Below are 17786 nucleotides of genomic sequence, written 5' to 3'. Positions count from 1 at the left end.
GTGTGTCTGTCTACAGCTTGGGTGTGTCTGTCTACAGCTTGGGTGTGTTTGTCTACAGCTTTGGTGTGTGTGTGTTTGTGTGTGTGTGAACCTGCACCTGACTTCCTATTTTTGCCCTCTCATTTAATCCCTGATTGCAATCTTTGTATCAGCACCTCTCTGGACTAACTGGCAAAGGCTTCAGCATACAATCACATACTCAACCCTTCCCAATAGATCAAATATCATCTTAGGTGTATAACTCTTGTGATATATGCATGGCTTAACTGGCTCATAGCTCTTTGCTGGGATAGCTCTCTGTTACACTGGGCTCATGGGATCTCTCTTACACTTATGTTGGCTGACTAAATCCCTCACCCTAAATGTGTTTGGCCGACTAAATCCCTCACCCTAAATGTGTTTGGCCGACTAAATCCCTCACCCTAAATGTGTTTGGCCGACTAAATCCCTCACCCTAAATGTGTTTGGCCGACTAAATCCCTCACCCTAAATGTGTTTGGCCGACTGAACCCGTCTACCCTCAGATTTCTGGTAAAAGCTGTAGTATATTCTGGCTGGTAAGTGGTACAACCACAGTGGTCAAAAAGGTATCTGTATGACACCAGTACTAACAGCTTATTTGACAGACTGCCTGCCTGGATTGATAAACTGGACCTATTTGATAAGGCTGTTGATTAATTATGAAGGTATTTGTATGATGCTAGTCCCACAGCTTATTTGACTGATGAACTCTGGGTTGTGACACAGCCAGCCATGTGTTGTGAGTCTGTCATTAGTCACCAAATGTAACAGAATTTTGTTTTCCAGCCCCCAGCATGCCTGACCAGTTTGACTAACTGCATGCTGGTGCTGACCTGTTGACCTCTGGCTGCTCATTGTTTACACTAGACTTTTTCTCATGTTTTCATCTGTTATTCTACATGCATTGACTTGGTCTGATTTTGTGCAGCTGTCAACCGCATTGGAAGTCTGCGAGACAGATCACCCAACATGGCCCCACGGTCAGCCAGAACACTGACCCCACAGAGTCAGGGGGACCTCATTAACTCCAGCATCAGGAGACTTAACCACGTCTCACTCTACATCCTGGGAGAGAAGGCCCAGATGAAAGTTAGTCTATTTTCTTATTTAACCAACTCTACATCCTGGGAGAGAAGGCCCAGATGAAAGTTAGTCTATTTTCTTATTTAACCAACTCTACATCCTGGGAGAGAAGGCGCAGATGAAAGTTAGTCTATTTTCTTATTTAACCAACTCTACATCCTGGGAGAGAAGACCCAGATGAAAGTTAGTCTATTTTCTTATTTAACCAACTCTACATCCTGGGAGAGAAGGCGCAGATGACAGTTAGTCTATTTTCTTATTTAACCAACTCTACATCCTGGGAGAGAAGGCGCAGATGAAAGTTAGTTTATTTTCTTATTTAACCAACTCTACATCCTGGGAGAGAAGGCGCAGATGAAAGTTAGTCTATTTTCTTATTTAACCAACTCTACATCCTGGGAGAGAAGACCCAGATGAAAGTTAGTCTATTTTCTTATTTAACCAACTCTACATCCTGGGAGAGAAGGCCCAGATGAAAGTTAGTCTATTTTCTTATTTAACCAACTCTACATCCTGGGAGAGAAGGCCCAGATGAAAGTTAGTCTATTTTCTTATTTAACCAACTCTACATCCTGGGAGAGAAGGCCCAGATGAAAGTTAGTCTATTTTCTTATTTAACCAACTCTACATCCTGGGAGAGAAGGCCCAGATGAAAGTTAGTCTATTTTCTTATTTAACCAACTCTACATCCTGGGAGAGAAGGCGCAGATGAAAGTTAGTCTATTTTCTTATTTAACCAACTCTACATCCTGGGAGAGAAGACCCAGATGAAAGTTAGTCTATTTTCTTATTTAACCAACTCTACATCCTGGGAGAGAAGGCGCAGATGACAGTTAGTCTATTTTCTTATTTAACCAACTCTACATCCTGGGAGAGAAGGCGCAGATGAAAGTTAGTTTATTTTCTTATTTAACCAACTCTACATCCTGGGAGAGAAGGCGCAGATGAAAGTTAGTCTATTTTCTTATTTAACCAACTCTACATCCTGGGAGAGAAGACCCAGATGAAAGTTAGTCTATTTTCTTTTTTAACCAACTCTACATCCTGGGAGAGAAGGCGCAGATGAAAGTTAGTCTATTTTCTTATTTAACCAACTCTACATCCTGGGAGAGAAGGCGCAGATGAAAGTTAGTCTATTTTCTTATTTAACCAACTCTACATCCTGGGAGAGAAGGCGCAGATGAAAGTTAGTCTATTTTCTTATTTAACCAACTCTACATCCTGGGAGAGAAGGCGCAGATGAAAGTTAGTCTATTTTCTTATTTAACCAACTCTACATCCTGGGAGAGAAGACCCAGATGAAAGTTAGTCTATTTTCTTATTTAACCAACTCTACATCCTGGGAGAGAAGACCCAGATGAAAGTTAGTCTATTTTCTTATTTAACCAACTCTACACCCACATACAATATAATAGACAAGTGGTGATCAACCACATACAATATAATAGACAAGTGGTGACCAACCATAGACAATATAATAGACAAGTGGTGACAAACCAGACCTAGAGGACTATCTATTTCTCCCCAGAACATCAAGGCAGAATCATTTCCCAAGTGTGACTTTATCCCTGTGGACTTCTACGAGGTGCGTCAGGTGAAGGCCAGTTTTAAAAAGTTGATGCGGGCATGTGTACCCAGTACAGCGCCAAGTCCAGACCACAATTTCTTCAAGTCTGTGGAGGACTCGGAGTGGCTGCTACAGGTCAGTCATAGACTTCCCTTGGTCAAGTCCTACAGGACATGGTAGGCTGCCTATACAGGCGAGTCATAGACTTGGTCAAGTCCTACAGGACATGGTAGGCTGCCTATACAGGCGAGTCATAGACTCTTCCCTTGGTCAAGTCCTACAGGACATGGTAGGCTGCCTATACAGGCGAGTCATAGACTCTTCCCTTGGTCAAGTCCTACAGGACATGGTAGGCTGCCTATTAAATGAGTTCTTTAGGACATGGCTAAAATTGTGTTTTATCTTGTCCTGTATAGCTACAGAGTATCCTGCAGTTAAAATTGTGTTTTATCTTGTCCTGTATAGCTACAGAGTATCCTGCAGTTAAAATTGTGTTTTATCTTGTCCTGTATAGCTACAGAGTACCCTGCAGTTAAAATTGTGTTTCATCTTGTCCTGTATAGCTTCAGAGTATCCTGCAGTTAAAATTGTGTTTCATCTTGTCCTGTATAGCTTCAGAGTATCCTGCAGTTATCCGGAGCTGTGGTGGATCTACTGGATGTTCAAGGATCATCTGTGATGATTTGTTTGGAAGATGGCTGGGACATCACAACTCAGGTACATTCAAATGCATATTATAGGTGTCTACAATTGGTGGTTTGTGTCTACCAATGGTGTCTACAATTGGTGTATGGTGTCTACAATTGGTGTAATGTGTCTACCAGTGGTGTATTGTCTACCATTGGTGTCTACCATTGGTGTCTACAAGTGGTGTATGGTGTCTGCAATTGGTGTAATGTGTCTACCAGTGGTGTCATGTGTCTACCAATGGTGTCTACAAGTTGTGTATGGTGTCTACAATTGGTGTAATGTGTCTACCAGTGGTGTATTGTGTCTACCAATGGTGTCTACAATTGGTGTCGTGTGTCTACAATTGGTGTAATGTCTACAATTGGTGTCATGTGTCTACAATAGGTGTCATGTGTCTACCAGTGGTGTATTGTGTCTACCAATGGTGTCTACAATTGGTGTCATGTGTCTACAATTGGTGTCATGTGTCTACAATAGGTGTCATGTGTCTACCAGTGATGTATTGTGTCTACAATTTGTGTAATGTCTACAATTGGTGTCATGTGTCTACAATTGGTGTCGTGTGTCTACAATTGGTGTATGGTGTCTACAATTTGTGTAATGTCTACAATTGGTGTCATGTGTCTACAATTGGTGTCGTGTGTCTACAATTGGTGTATGGTGTCTACAATTTGTGTAATGTCTACAATTGGTGTCATGTGTCTACAATTGGTGTCGTGTGTCTACAATTGGTGTATGGTGTCTACAATTTGTGTAATGTCTACAATTGGTGTCATGTGTCTACAATTGGTGTCATGTGTCTACAATTGGTGTCGTGTGTCTACAATTGGTGTCATGTGTCTACAATTGGTGTCATGTGTCTACAATTGGTGTCATGTGTCTACAATTGGTGTCGTGTGTCTACAATTGGTGTCATGTGTCTACAATTGGTGTCATGTGTCTACAATTGGTGTCGTGTGTCTACAATTGGTGTCATGTGTCTACAATTGGTGTCGTGTGTCTACAATTGGTGTCATGTGTCTACAATTGGTGTCGTGTGTCTACAATTGGTGTATGGTGTCTACAATTGGTGTCTGCCAATGGTCTCTACAATTGGTGTCATGTGTCTACAATAGGTGTCATGTGTCTACCAGTGATGTATTGTGTCTACAATTGGTGTAATGTGTCTACAATTGGTGTCATGTGTCTACAATTGGTGTCGTGTGTCTACAATTGGTGTATGGTGTCTACAATTTGTGTAATGTCTACAATTGGTGTCATGTGTCTACAATTGGTGTAATGTGTCTACAAGTGGTGTCATGTGTCTACAATTGGTGTAATGTGTCTACAATTGGTGTCATGTGTCTACAATTGGTGTCGTGTGTCTACAATTGGTGTAATGTGTCTACAAGTGGTGTCATGTGTCTACAATTGGTGTCGTGTGTCTACAATTGGTGTAATGTGTCTACAAGTGGTGTCATGTGTCTACAATTGGTGTCATGTGTCTACAATTGGTGTCATGTGTCTACAATTGGTGTCGTGTGTCTACAATTGGTGTCATGTGTCTACCAGAGAACATTGCTTGTCCTGCCAGGTTGTGTCTGTAGCCCAGGTCATGATGGACCCCTACTACCGCACCATTGAAGGATTTAAAACCCTGATAGAGAAAGAATGGCTTGGCTTTGGTCATCGTTTCAGCCATCGCAACAACCAGACAGCAGCCACGCAGACCAGCGGATTTGCTCCAGTTTTCTTACAGTTTCTTGACGTGGTCCATCAGGTAACATCACACATTAGCTGCTGTCTGTTATTTTTGTCTCCACAACCACATGTCAGCCTTGTGTCCACAACCACATGTCAGCCTTGTGTCCACAGATCCACCAGCAGTTCCCCCTGTCCTTTGAGTTCTCCCACTATTTCCTCAACACAACCACATGTCAGCCTTGTGTCCACAACCACATGTCAGCCTTGTGTCCACAACCACATGTCAGCCTTGTGTCCACAACCACATGTCAGCCTTGTGTCCACAACCACATGTCAGCCTTGTGTCCACAGATCCACCAGCAGTTCCCCCTGTCCTTTGAGTTCTCCCACTATTTCCTCAAGTACCTGGCCTACCACTGTGTTAGCAACAGGTTCAGGACCTTCATGCTGGACTCTGAGTTGGAGCGTGTTGACTCGGGCTGGTTGATGGAGGATGTGCGCTCCAGTCTCAACTCTGACCCTAAGAATGATGAAATATCTGAGCATCACATTAGATCTCTGACCATCAGCATGACAGATAATAAGTAAGTCAATCTTTAGGGCACTTTAATATGTCTATATGACAGACAATAAGTAAGTCAATCTTTAGGGCACTTTAATATGTCCATGTGACAGACAATAAGTAAGTCAATCTTTAGGGCACTTTAATATGTCTATGTGACAGACAATAAGTAAGTCAATCTTTAGGGCACTTTAATATGTCTATGTGACAGACAATAAGTAAGTCAATCTTTAGGGCACTTTAATATGTCTATGTGACAGACAATTAGTCAATCTTTAGGGCACTTTAATATGTCTATGTGACAGATAATAAGTAAGTCAATCTTTAGGGCACTTTAATATGTCTATGTGACAGACAATAAGTAAGTCAATCTTTAGGGCACTTTAATATGTCTATGTGACAGACAATAAGTAAGTCAATCTTTAGGGCACACAGGTAGCCACGCCACTATGTCAGCTAGCCACGCCACTGTCTCAGGTAGCCACGCCACTGTCTCAGGTAGCCACGCCACTGTCTCAGGTAGCCACTGTCTCAGGTAGCCACTGTCTCAGGTAGCCACGCCACTGTCTCAGGTAGCCACGCCACTGTCTCAGGTAGCCACTGTCTCAGGTAGCCACTGTCTCAGGTAGCCACTGTCTCAGGTAGCCACTGTCTTAGGTAGCCACTGTCTCAGGTAGCCACTGTCTTAGGTAGCCACTGTCTCAGGTAGCCACTGTCTCAGGTAGCCACTGTCTCAGGTAGCCACTGTCTCAGGTAGCCACGCCACTGTCTCAGGTAGCCACGCCACTGTCTCAGGTAGCCACGCCACTGTCTCAGGTAGCCACTGTCTCAGGTAGCTACTGTCTCAGGTAGCCACTGTCTCAGGTAGCTACTGTCTCAGGTAGCCACTGTCTCAGGTAGCCACTGTCTTAGGTAGCCACTGTCTCAGGTAGCCACTGTCTTAGGTAGCCACTGTCTCAGGTAGCCACTGTCTCAGGTAGCCACTGTCTCAGGTAGCCACTGTCTCAGGTAGCCACGCCACTGTCTCAGGTAGCCACGCCACTGTCTCAGGTAGCCACGCCACTGTCTCAGGTAGCCACGCCACTGTCTCAGGTAGCCACTGTCTCAGGTAGCTACTGTCTCAGGTAGCCACTGTCTCAGGTAGCCACTGTCTCAGGTAGCCACACCACTGTCTCAGGTAGCCACTGTCTCAGGTAGCCACGCCACTGTCTCAGGTAGCTACTGTGTCAGGTAGCCACGCCACTGTCTCAGGTAGCCACTGTCTCAGGTAGCCACGCCACTGTCTCAGGTAGCTACTGTATCAGGTAGCCAGATAATGATCTTTGAGACAGATCTGTTTCTCCCCAGACAAAGCTTGTCAGACAGCAAGCACCATCAGACCTATGGAGCATCACTGTGGGACCACATTGACAAACTCAACAAGCAAACTCCCATCTTTTTTAACTTCGCTTATGCTATGGAGGACCAGGACCCGGTAAGTTATCAGCTCAGTTTAAAGGACCAAAATACATAAGGTCTCTGTACAAGGACTGTTCCCAAATTTTTTCCCTCTCCGTATAAGGACTGTTCCCAAATTTTTGTCCCTCTCCGTATAAGGTCTGTTCCCAAATTTTGTCCCTCTCCGTATAAGGACTGTTCCCAAATTTTGTCCCTCTCCGTATAAGGACTGTTCCCAAATTTTGTCCCTCTCCGTATAAGGACTGTTCCCAAATTTTGTCCCTCTCCGTATAAGGACTGTTCCCTAACTTTGTTTCTCTCCGTATAAGGACTGTTCCCTAATTTTGTCCCTCTCCGTATAAGGACTGTTCCCAAATTTTGTCCCTCTCCGTATAAGGACTGTTCCCTAACTTTGTTTCTCTCTGTATAAGGACTGTTCCCAAATTTTGTCCCTCTCCGTATGAGGACTGTTCCCAAATTTTGTCCCTCTCCATATAAGGACTGTTCCCAAATTTTGTCCCTCTCCGTATAAGGACTGTTCCCAAATTTTGTCCCTCTCCGTATAAGGACTGTTCCCAAATTTTGTCCCTCTCCGTATAAGGACTGTTCCCAAATTTTGTCCCTCTCCGTATAAGGACTGTTCCCTAACTTTGTTTCTCTCCGTATAAGGACTGTTCCCAAATTTTGTCCCTCCCCGTATAAGGACTGTTCCCAAATTTTGTCCCTCTCCATATAAGGACTGTTCCCAAATTTTGTCCCTCTCCGTATAAGGACTGTTCCCAAATTTTGTCCCTCTCCGTATAAGGACTGTTCCCAAATTTTGTCCCTCTCCGTATAAGGACTGTTCCCAAATTTTGTCCCTCTCCGTATAAGGACTGTTCCCAAATTTTGTCCCTCTCCGTATAAGGACTGTTCCCAAATTTTGTCCCTCTCCGTATAAGGACTGTTCCCAAATTTTGTCCCTCTCCGTATAAGGACTGTTCCCAAATTTTGTCCCTCTCCGTATAAGGACTGTTCCCAAATTTTGTCCCTCTCCGTATAAGGACTGTTCCCAAATTTTGTCCCTCTCCGTATAAGGACTGTTCCCAAATTTTGTCCCTCTCCGTATAAGGACTGTTCCCAAATTTTGTCCCTCTCCGTATAAGGACTGTTCCCAAATTTTGTCCCTCTCCGTATAAGGACTGTTCCCAAATTTTGTCCCTCTCCGTATAAGGACTGTTCCCAAATTTTGTCCCTCTCCGTATAAGGACTGTTCCCTAACTTTGTTTCTCTCCGTATAAGGACTGTTCCCAAATTTTGTCCCTCTCCGTATAAGGACTGTTCCCAAATTTTGTCCCTCTCCGTATAAGGACTGTTCCCAAATTTTGTCCCTCTCCGTATAAGGACTGTTCCCAAATTTTGTCCCTCTCCGTATAAGGACTGTTCCCAAATTTTGTCCCTCTCCGTATAAGGACTGTTCCCAAATTTTGTCCCTCTCCGTATAAGGACTGTTCCCAAATTTTGTCCCTCTCCGTATAAGGACTGTTCCCTAACTTTGTTTCTCTCCGTATAAGGACTGTTCCCAAATTTTGTCCCTCTCCGTATAAGGACTGTTCCCAAATTTTGTCCCTCTCCGTATAAGGACTGTTCCCAAATTTTGTCCCTCTCCGTATAAGGACTGTTCCCAAATTTTGTCCCTCTCCGTATAAGGACTGTTCCCAAATTTTGTCCCTCTCCGTATAAGGACTGTTCCCAAATTTTGTCCCTCTCCGTATAAGGACTGTTCCCAAATTTTGTCCCTCTCCGTATAAGGACTGTTCCCTAACTTTGTTTCTCTCCGTATAAGGACTGTTCCCAAATTTTGTCCCTCTCCGTATAAGGACTGTTCCCAAATTTTGTCCCTCTCCGTATAAGGACTGTTCCCAAATTTTGTCCCTCTCCGTATAAGGACTGTTCCCAAATTTTGTCCCTCTCCGTATAAGGACTGTTCCCAAATTTTGTCCCTCTCCGTATAAGGACTGTTCCCAAATTTTGTCCCTCTCCGTATAAGGACTGTTCCCTAACTTTGTTTCTCTCCGTATAAGGACTGTTCCCAAATTTTGTCCCTCTCCGTATAAGGACTGTTCCCAAATTTTGTCCCTCTCCGTATAAGGACTGTTCCCAAATTTTGTCCCTCTCCGTATAAGGACTGTTCCCAAATTTTGTCCCTCTCCGTATAAGGACTGTTCCCAAATTTTGTCCCTCTCCATATAAGGACTGTTCCCAAATTTTGTCCCTCTCCGTATAAGGACTGTTCCCAAATTTTGTCCCTCTCCGTATAAGGACTGTTCCCAAATTTTGTCCCTCTCCGTATAAGGACTGTTCCCAAATTTTGTCCCTCTCCGTATAAGGACTGCTCCCAAATTTTGTCCCTCTCCGTATAAGGACTGTTCCCAAATTTTGTCCCTCTCCGTATAAGGACTGTTCCCAAATTTTGTCCCTCTCCGTATAAGGACTGTTCCCAAATTTTGTCCCTCTCCATATAAGGACTGTTCCCAAATTTTGTCCCTCTCCGTATAAGGACTGTTCCCAAATTTTGTCCCTCTCCGTATAAGGACTGTTCCCAAATTTTGTCCCTCTCCGTATAAGGACTGTTCCCAAATTTTGTCCCTCTCCGTATAAGGACTGTTCCCAAATTTTGTCCCTCTCCGTATAAGGACTGTTCCCAAATTTTGTCCCTCTCCGTATAAGGACTGTTCCCAGAGGCGTATCCAGGTTTTCGTTGTAGGGGGAGCGAAAAGAGCAGAAAAAGGCGCCGAATTTTTAACACTTTCTATATATGTGTATATATACATATATATATATATATATATATATATATATATATATATATATATATAAATTACTAGCTGTATGTCATTACTTCGCTATGATGTAAAATAAATTGAAATTAGCACTATGAAGAAATAAGAAAAAACACAATGTAGGCCGACAAAACAAAACTTGTATCAATCTAAACACATATATATATATATATATATATATATATATATATATATATATATATATATATATATATATATATATATATATATGTATATACATATATATATATATATATATACACTCACTACAACCAAAAACAATGAACGTAACACAATCTGTTTTGTAATTCTTGTAAAAAAAATTCTCACATAATAATTCCTTGGAAATTATTTAAGACAAGTGAAATAGGGGAAATAATTACTCTCTTAATATAAATATGTATATATCTACACATCTATATACTACTAAAAGTCAAGTTTGTTTACATGTTTGAATATTTATTTTTTTTGTTTGTTTTTTTGTTTGTCCGATCGAGTATTGTGATATGTTCTACTCTATCTGGAGAGCTGTAAAATAGTATGTAGGTAGAGAATAATTTTTTAATGCAGACAGACTGTTAATTACAAATTTATTTAAAGACGTTAATTAATTTATTGATTTATTCATACATAGAGTAACCCTATTTTTTTAAAAAGATTAGAACGACCACTACACTCGGCGGAAACAGTGACGTCACAGTTTTTTGTTTACTCTTTAGTACAATAAAATGGCGGCGTCTATCGAAGAAAGTTGTGTTCCCATTCAAAAGTTTAACGCGTTCTAAATCTAATTTTCTGTCGGTCATAACTTTAACAATACGTCCGTATGCTGTATTTATTACGTTCCAACACTTATATCAATTTTCAACTGTCTTTTTTCATTTAGTTTTACAATAAATTTCTCTAGATCTAAAGATCAGCTGTCGAAGGAAAGATAATTAGTTATGAATCTAGCCTAGATCTAGATCTAGCCTAGATCTAGGTCACTAGACTCAATGTAAATTCTAGATCTAGACTTAATGTAAATTCTACATCTAGAATCTATTTCAGGCCTTAATACATCTAGAATCTATTTTAGGCCTTAATTAATTTAAATAAATCTTTGTATGGCTAATTTAAGATAAAATTTAATTTGAAAGTTACTACTACTAGACTTAGATCTAGATCTATGCGCGTAAATCAAGTTGCATAAGGAGACTCAAAGTATAGTATAAAAATTCACTTGTGACGTCACGAGTAAATAGCTAAGTTGGTAGTGTAGCCTGCTCTCATGCGGGTGGCACAGGTTCTAGACCAATATGTCAATGATATTTTTTTTTCAATTTTTTTTTTTTTAGATGTGAATGATAAAATTGCCTATCTGAACTTGGAAGGATACAGGGCAGGTGAAGTAGAGTTCATCTGTTTCTTTGTCCTAAGCATATGAAAGGATAGTGTGGTCAGAGACATGCTCGGCTGGAATAGTTTTTTAAACGATAAAAACATGTTGTCTGAGACTTGGCGGGACACTGGGCAGGTGAAGTAGAGTTGAGTAGGTCACCTGTGACGTCAGTATATGAAGGGATAGTCCGAAATCGGTGTTTTCGGTGTTTTTAAAAGATAAAAAACATATTTTTGAATGTGGGGTCTGTTTTTTGTGACGATAAGTGACACTGCAGTAGCGTATCGAGGAGGGGGGGCGGGAGGGGAAGGGGAGGCGGGGGGAGGTGAAGGGGGGGGGCGGGGGGACATATGTTGGGGCGCCAAAATGGTTTGGAAAAATAAATTGAAAGGTTGAGGGGGGTGCAAATCGAAAGTTTGAGGGGGGGGGGGGGGGGGGTGCACATCAAAAGTTTGAGGGGGGGTTGCAAATCGAAATCTTGCGGGGGGGGGGGGGGGTTCAAATCGAAAAGTTTGTCCTCGGCCGCCGGGAAGGGTCGCTATGCCTCTGAGTGACAGACGTGATGTTTTTTGATGGATGACCCCCGAAACCCACAGTTATCCAACGGATGACGGGTATTCTAGTTTAATTATAAATGTCAAAACAAATAAATAATTACTTTAGAGTATAATGAAATTGTTTAACGCTATTCGTGCTTACAAAATGTTTTTGTCTATAATCATAATTTAATATATCGTCATCATAAATGCCAAAGTATCACAGAATAATGAAAGTTTTTAAAATCAGAGTTGGTATAAAACCACACTTTTCGAAATAAAAGACAAACATTCGGAATAACAGCCTACAATTAACTAAATATCGGTCTTTTAGTTCAGATCATATATTTTTAATTAACTACTGCTTCTCTGTGTTCTTTAAAGATCATTTTTTAACATAGTGATAGGTATGGGTTGGATCACTGTATTGATCACACACCTTTTTACTGGTAATTGCAAAAACAATATTCACAGAGTTTTACGTTTAAAAAGCTAATTTTCTGGCGGCATGGTACTTTGGTACATCATTACGCGTTGTCTACATGTACTTAACAGATCAGTTCGGAGTAGGTTTGGGGGGGGGGGGGGTTCAACTTCATTCACCACTGTACGGTCACTTTAGGTCAATTATCCAACCCAGTGTATGCCTAGGTGTGACATTAATGTCGCTCTACACAATTGTGATGGTGAGGTGTGTGGGGGGGGGGGGGGGAGATAGCCAACTCAGAGTGAACATAGCGTCAGTTTTTAGACGACTGTTCTAAACATACATATATATTACACAAATATATATTACAGAAATAGATTTAAATAAGTAGCAGTGGTATTATGACAATATTTTTTTTACAGATGGGTCCATGGGGGAGGGGGGTTGTATCTGTTTCATATAATTTGTAATTGTAATCACTATCGCCCAAACTGTAAGAATACTACTACTTCATCGTGATGACGTTGTTGACCTTGTCAAAATTTCCCCACCACTACGCAGTTTGCTCATAAGTAAATTTAAATAGAGGTGCCACATCAGTTGTATTTGTTTCTGTATTGTAATTTTTTTTAAATTAATCACACGATTCAAACTGTATATATAAAGTAATTATGTGTGAAGTTTTATGTATAACATTTTCAAATTCAATTATTCGTAAGCAAATACATTATACAGTTGCCTTAAACTTAACACCCCTCTTGCCAAGTTTTACTAACCGTAGTGGTTTTTTAAACATTGCAATGCATTGTAATGGTTATTTTTAGAATGGCAAACTGATGCAGCTGTTAATACGTGTTGTAAACGAAGACACTACTAGACTAGTACAATAATGCTTAATTGCTGCATGAAAAGAAATATTGTGATTTACATAGATGTGCCGACCAAAAATATTGTTTTAACAAATATCATTGTTTAAAACTTTGAGTTTAAAAAGTTTCCTAAAAGGCGCCACTTTGCTGAAAATGGCCAGAGGGTGAGCAGCCGCTCCCCCTGCTCCCCCACTGCGTACGCTACTGACTGTTCCCTAATTTTGTCCCTCTCCATATAAGGACTGTTCCCTAATTTTGTCCCTCTCCATATAAGGACTGTTCCCTAATTTTTTCTCTCCATATAAGGACTGTTCCCTAATTTTGTCCCTCTCCATATAAGGACTGTTCCCTAACTTTGTCTCTCCATGTAAGGACGGTTCCCTAACTTTGTCACTCTCCATATAAGGACTGTTCCCTAATTTTTTCTCTCCATATAAGGACTGTTCCCTAATTTTGTCCCTCTCCATATAAGGACTGTTCCCTAACTTTGTCTCTCCATGTAAGGACGGTTCCCTAACTTTGTCACTCTCCATATAAGGACTGTTCCCTAATTTTTTTTCAGATCCTGCGGCCCTACTCCAACGTTTCAAACCTGAAAATATGGGATTTTTACATTACGGAAGATCTCCATCGTGGGGTTCCTTATGACCTTGACATTGATGAGACTGAAGCAGCAGGGGATGACCTTGAAGCAGAGGCCATGGGTATCACTAGGAGGAGGGTGATCAATGGCTGCTACCACAGTGTCATCCTGCATGAGCCAGATTTCTTTTGGTCCAAAATACAGGTGGCAATTCTTGTACACACACACCACCTATTTTATACTCTCTTTTTCTTTGCAATATCCATTTCTTGTATACACACCACCTATTTTATACTCTCATTTTCTTTGCAATATCCATTTCTTGTATACACACCACCTATTTTATACTCTCATTTTCTTTGCAATATCCATTTCTTGTATACACACCACCTATTTTATACTCTCATTTTCTTTGCAATATCCATTTCTTGTATACACACCACCTATTTTATACTCTCATTTTCTTTGCAATATCCATTTCAATTTTTCCTCAAAATACCATTTCATAGCTGAATCTTATTATGCATTTCATAGTTTAATTACATTATCAATTTCATTGCTAAATATCATCCATTTCATTGCTAAATCTCATTATCAATTTCATTGTAAAATCTCATTATCCATTCCATTGCTAAATCGCATTATCCATTTCATTGTTAAATCTCATTATCCATTCCATTGCTAAATCTCAATTTCCATTTCATTGTTAAATCTCATTATCCATTCCATTGCTTTATTATATTTTCCATTTCATTGCTAAATCACATTATCCATTTCATTGCTAAATCTCATTATCCATTTTCAAGTTACTACAGTCCAAGCATACAAAATTATGCAACAGCAAACCCTAATGAGCTTGTTACTAAAACAAACAATGTAACTTAACCCTTGTGAGGCTGTAGCTAAAAATAACCTTGTCCCTTGTTGTCCCAGGAAATCCATCGGCTCGAGTCAGATCTGGGGCTCAAGCCGTCCCTGTGGCGAGCCATTTTTGACAGGCTGGAGTGTCCTGGCAGAGATCAGTTCCACCGGCAGGTAATTTTACTTTCCCCTATTTCAAGTGGGTTTTTTTAGGGCAGGTAATTTTATTTTACCCTCTTTCAAGTGGGTTTTTTTAGGGCAGGTAATTTTACTTTCCCCTCTTTCAAGTGGGTTTTTTTAGGGCAGGTAATTTTACTTTCCCCTATTTCAAGTGGGTTTTTTTAGGGCAGGTAATTTTATTTTACCCTCTTTCAAGTGGGTTTTTTTAGGGCAGGTAATTTTACTTTCCCCTCTTTCAAGTGGGTTTTTTTAGGGCAGGTAATTTTACTTTCCCCTATTTCAAGTGGGTTTTTTTAGGGCAGGTAATTTTACTTTCCCCTCTTTCAAGTGGGTTTTTTTAGGGCAGGTAATTTTACTTTCCCCTCTTTCAAGTGGGTTTTTTTAGGGCAGGTAATTTTACTTTCCCCTCTTTCAAGTGGGTTTTTTTAGGGCAGGTAATTTTACTTTCCCCTCTTTCAAGTGGGTTTTTTTAGGGCAGGTAATTTTACTTTCCCCTCTTTCAAGTGGGTTTTTTTACGGCAGGTAATTTTACTTTACCCTCTTTCAGGTGGGTTTTTTTAGGGCAGGTAATTTTACTTTTCCCTCTTTCAAGTGGGTTTTTTAGGGCAGGTAATTTTACTTTACCCTCTTTCAAGTGGGTTTTTTTACGGCAGGTAATTTTACTTTCCCCTCTTTCAAGTGGGTTTTTTTAGGGCAGGTAATTTTACTTTCCCCTCTTTCAAGTAGGTTTTTTTTAGGGCAGGTAATTTTACCTTACCCTTTTTCAAGTGGGTTTTTTTAGGGCAGGTAATTTTACTTTCCCCTCTTTCAAGTGGGTTTTTTTAGGGCAGGTAATTTTACTTTCCCCTCTTTCAAGTGGGTTTTTTTAGGGAAGGTAATTTTACTTTACCCTCTTTTAAGTGGGTTTTTTTTTACGGCAGGTAATTATACTTTACCCTCTTTTAAGTGGGTTTTTTTAGGGCAGGTAATTTTACTTTTCCCTCTTTCAAGTGGGTTTTTTAGGGCAGGTAATTTTACTTTCCCCTCTTTCAAGTGGGTTTTTTTAGGGCAGGTAATTTTACTTTTCCCTCTTTTAAGTGGGTTTTTTTTTACGGCAGGTAATTTTACTTTACCCTCTTTTAAGTGGGTTTTTTTAGGGCAGGTAATTTTACTTGTCCCTCTTTCAAGTGGGTTTTTTTTTTACCTTATGGTCAAATAATTTTTATAATTACCTTTTCGTAATCAGGTCACCTTATTTTGTGAAATGCCCTACCAGGCCATTGTCTTGGTTTATAGACCCAAATCAACAATAAAATTCAGCTCAGTATAACCTAAACTTTTTTTCATCCAACCTTGGGTTATCCACACCATTGTTTGAGGATTTAGATTAGTAAACAAGTGAGAGAAAGTAGAACAGTGATCTCCCCAGTCTATGGCCTTAGCTGCCATATAGACAGTTGTAGAAAGTGGTGCAGTGGGTTCCAATTTAGACAGGGAGAAGTCTTTTAAAATCTACTTGTCTTGTGCTCTCAAGGTTTCAATGAACAAAATCTACTTGTCTTGTTCTCTCAAGGTTTCAATGAACAAAATCTACTTGTCTTGTTCTCTCAAGGTTTCAATGAACAAAATCTACTTGTCTTGTTCTCTCAAGGTCTCAATGAACAAAATCTACTTGTCTTGTTCTCTCAAGGTTTCAATGAACAAAATCTACTTGTCTTGTTCTCTCAAGGTCTCAATGAACAAAATCTACTTGTCTTGTTCTCTCAAGGTTTCAATGAACAAAATCTACTTGTCTTGTTCTCTCAAGGTCTCAATGAACAAAATCTACTTGTCTTGTTCTCTCAAGGTCTCAATGAACAAAATCTACTTGTCTTGTTCTCTCAAGGTTTCAATGAACAAAATCTACTTGTCTTGTTCTCTCAAGGTCTCAATGAACAAAATCTACTTGTCTTGTGCTCTCAAGGTCTCAATGAACAAAATCTACTTGTCTTGTTCTCTCAAGGTCTCAATGAACAAAATCTACTTGTCTTGTTCTCTCAAGGTCTCAATGAACAAAATCTACTTGTCTTGTTCTCTCAAGGTCTCAATGAACAAAATCTACTTGTCTTGTGCTCTCAAGGTCTCAATGAACAAAATCTACTTGTCTTGTTCTCTCAAGGTCTCAATGAACAAAATGTCTCAATGAACAAAATCTACTTGTCTTGTTCTCTCAAGGTCTCAATGAACAAAATCTACTTGTCTTGTTCTCTCAAGGTCTCAATGAACAAAATGTCTCAATGAACAAAATCTACTTGTCTTGTTCTCTCAAGGTCTCAATGAACAAAATCTACTTGTCTTGTTCTCTCAAGGTCTCAATGAACAAAATGTCTCAATGAACAAAATCTACTTGTCTTGTTCTCTCAAGGTCTCAATGAACAAAATCTACTTGTCTTGTTCTCTCAAGGTCTCAATGAACAAAATGTCTCAATGAACAAAATCTACTTGTCTTGTTCTCTCAAGGTTTCAATGAACAAAATCTACTTGTCTTGTTCTCTCAAGGTTTCAATGAACAAAATCTACTTGTCTTGTTCTCTCAAGGTCTCAATGAACAAAATCTACTTGTCTTGTTCTCTCAAGGTTTCAATGAACAAAATCTACTTGTCTTGTTCTCTCAAGGTCTCAATGAACAAAATCTACTTGTCTTGTTCTCTCAAGGTTTCAATGAACAAAATCTACTTGTCTTGTTCTCTCAAGGTCTCAATGAACAAAATCTACTTGTCTTGTTCTCTCAAGGTCTCAATGAACAAAATCTACTTGTCTTGTTCTCTCAAGGTTTCAATGAACAAAATCTACTTGTCTTGTTCTCTCAAGGTCTCAATGAACAAAATCTACTTGTCTTGTTCTCTCAAGGTCTCAATGAACAAAATCTACTTGTCTTGTTCTCTCAAGGTTTCAATGAACAAAATCTACTTGTCTTGTTCTCTCAAGGTCTCAATGAACAAAATCTACTTGTCTTGTTCTCTCAAGGTCTCAATGAACAAAATCTACTTGTCTTGTTCTCTCAAGGTTTCAATGAACAAAATCTACTTGTCTTGTTCTCTCAAGGTCTCAATGAACAAAATCTAC

The 17786-nt window shown here is 40.0% G+C and overlaps 1 protein-coding gene across 4 annotated transcripts in view; it reads left to right on the top strand.

Moving 5' to 3' along the window:
- Window positions 1–17786, top strand: part of LOC131937350 (myotubularin-related protein 13) — a 70692-nt gene that overhangs the window by 39945 nt on the left and 12961 nt on the right. For all 4 annotated transcript variants that reach the window (XR_009386215.1, XM_059294695.1, XM_059294696.1 and 1 more), the window contains 8 exons: window positions 950–1110; window positions 2633–2806; window positions 3284–3388; window positions 4935–5120; window positions 5396–5628; window positions 6954–7080; window positions 13641–13865; window positions 14595–14696. Coding sequence is in view for 3 of the 4 variants with exons in the window: in XM_059294695.1 (XP_059150678.1) it covers window positions 950–1110; window positions 2633–2806; window positions 3284–3388; window positions 4935–5120; window positions 5396–5628; window positions 6954–7080; window positions 13641–13865; window positions 14595–14696 (1313 nt within the window). In the remaining variant the exon portion in view is untranslated. The remainder of the gene's footprint in view (window positions 1–949; window positions 1111–2632; window positions 2807–3283; window positions 3389–4934; window positions 5121–5395; window positions 5629–6953; window positions 7081–13640; window positions 13866–14594; window positions 14697–17786) is intronic.

Source organism: Physella acuta, unplaced genomic scaffold, assembly GCF_028476545.2.
Source record: "Physella acuta isolate Inbredline_101_S28 unplaced genomic scaffold, ASM2847654v3 ptg000208l, whole genome shotgun sequence".
NCBI lineage: Eukaryota > Metazoa > Mollusca > Gastropoda > Physidae > Physella > Physella acuta.
Note: the sequence above shows the minus strand (reverse complement) of the source record. Positions and strands in the feature narration are given on the sequence as shown.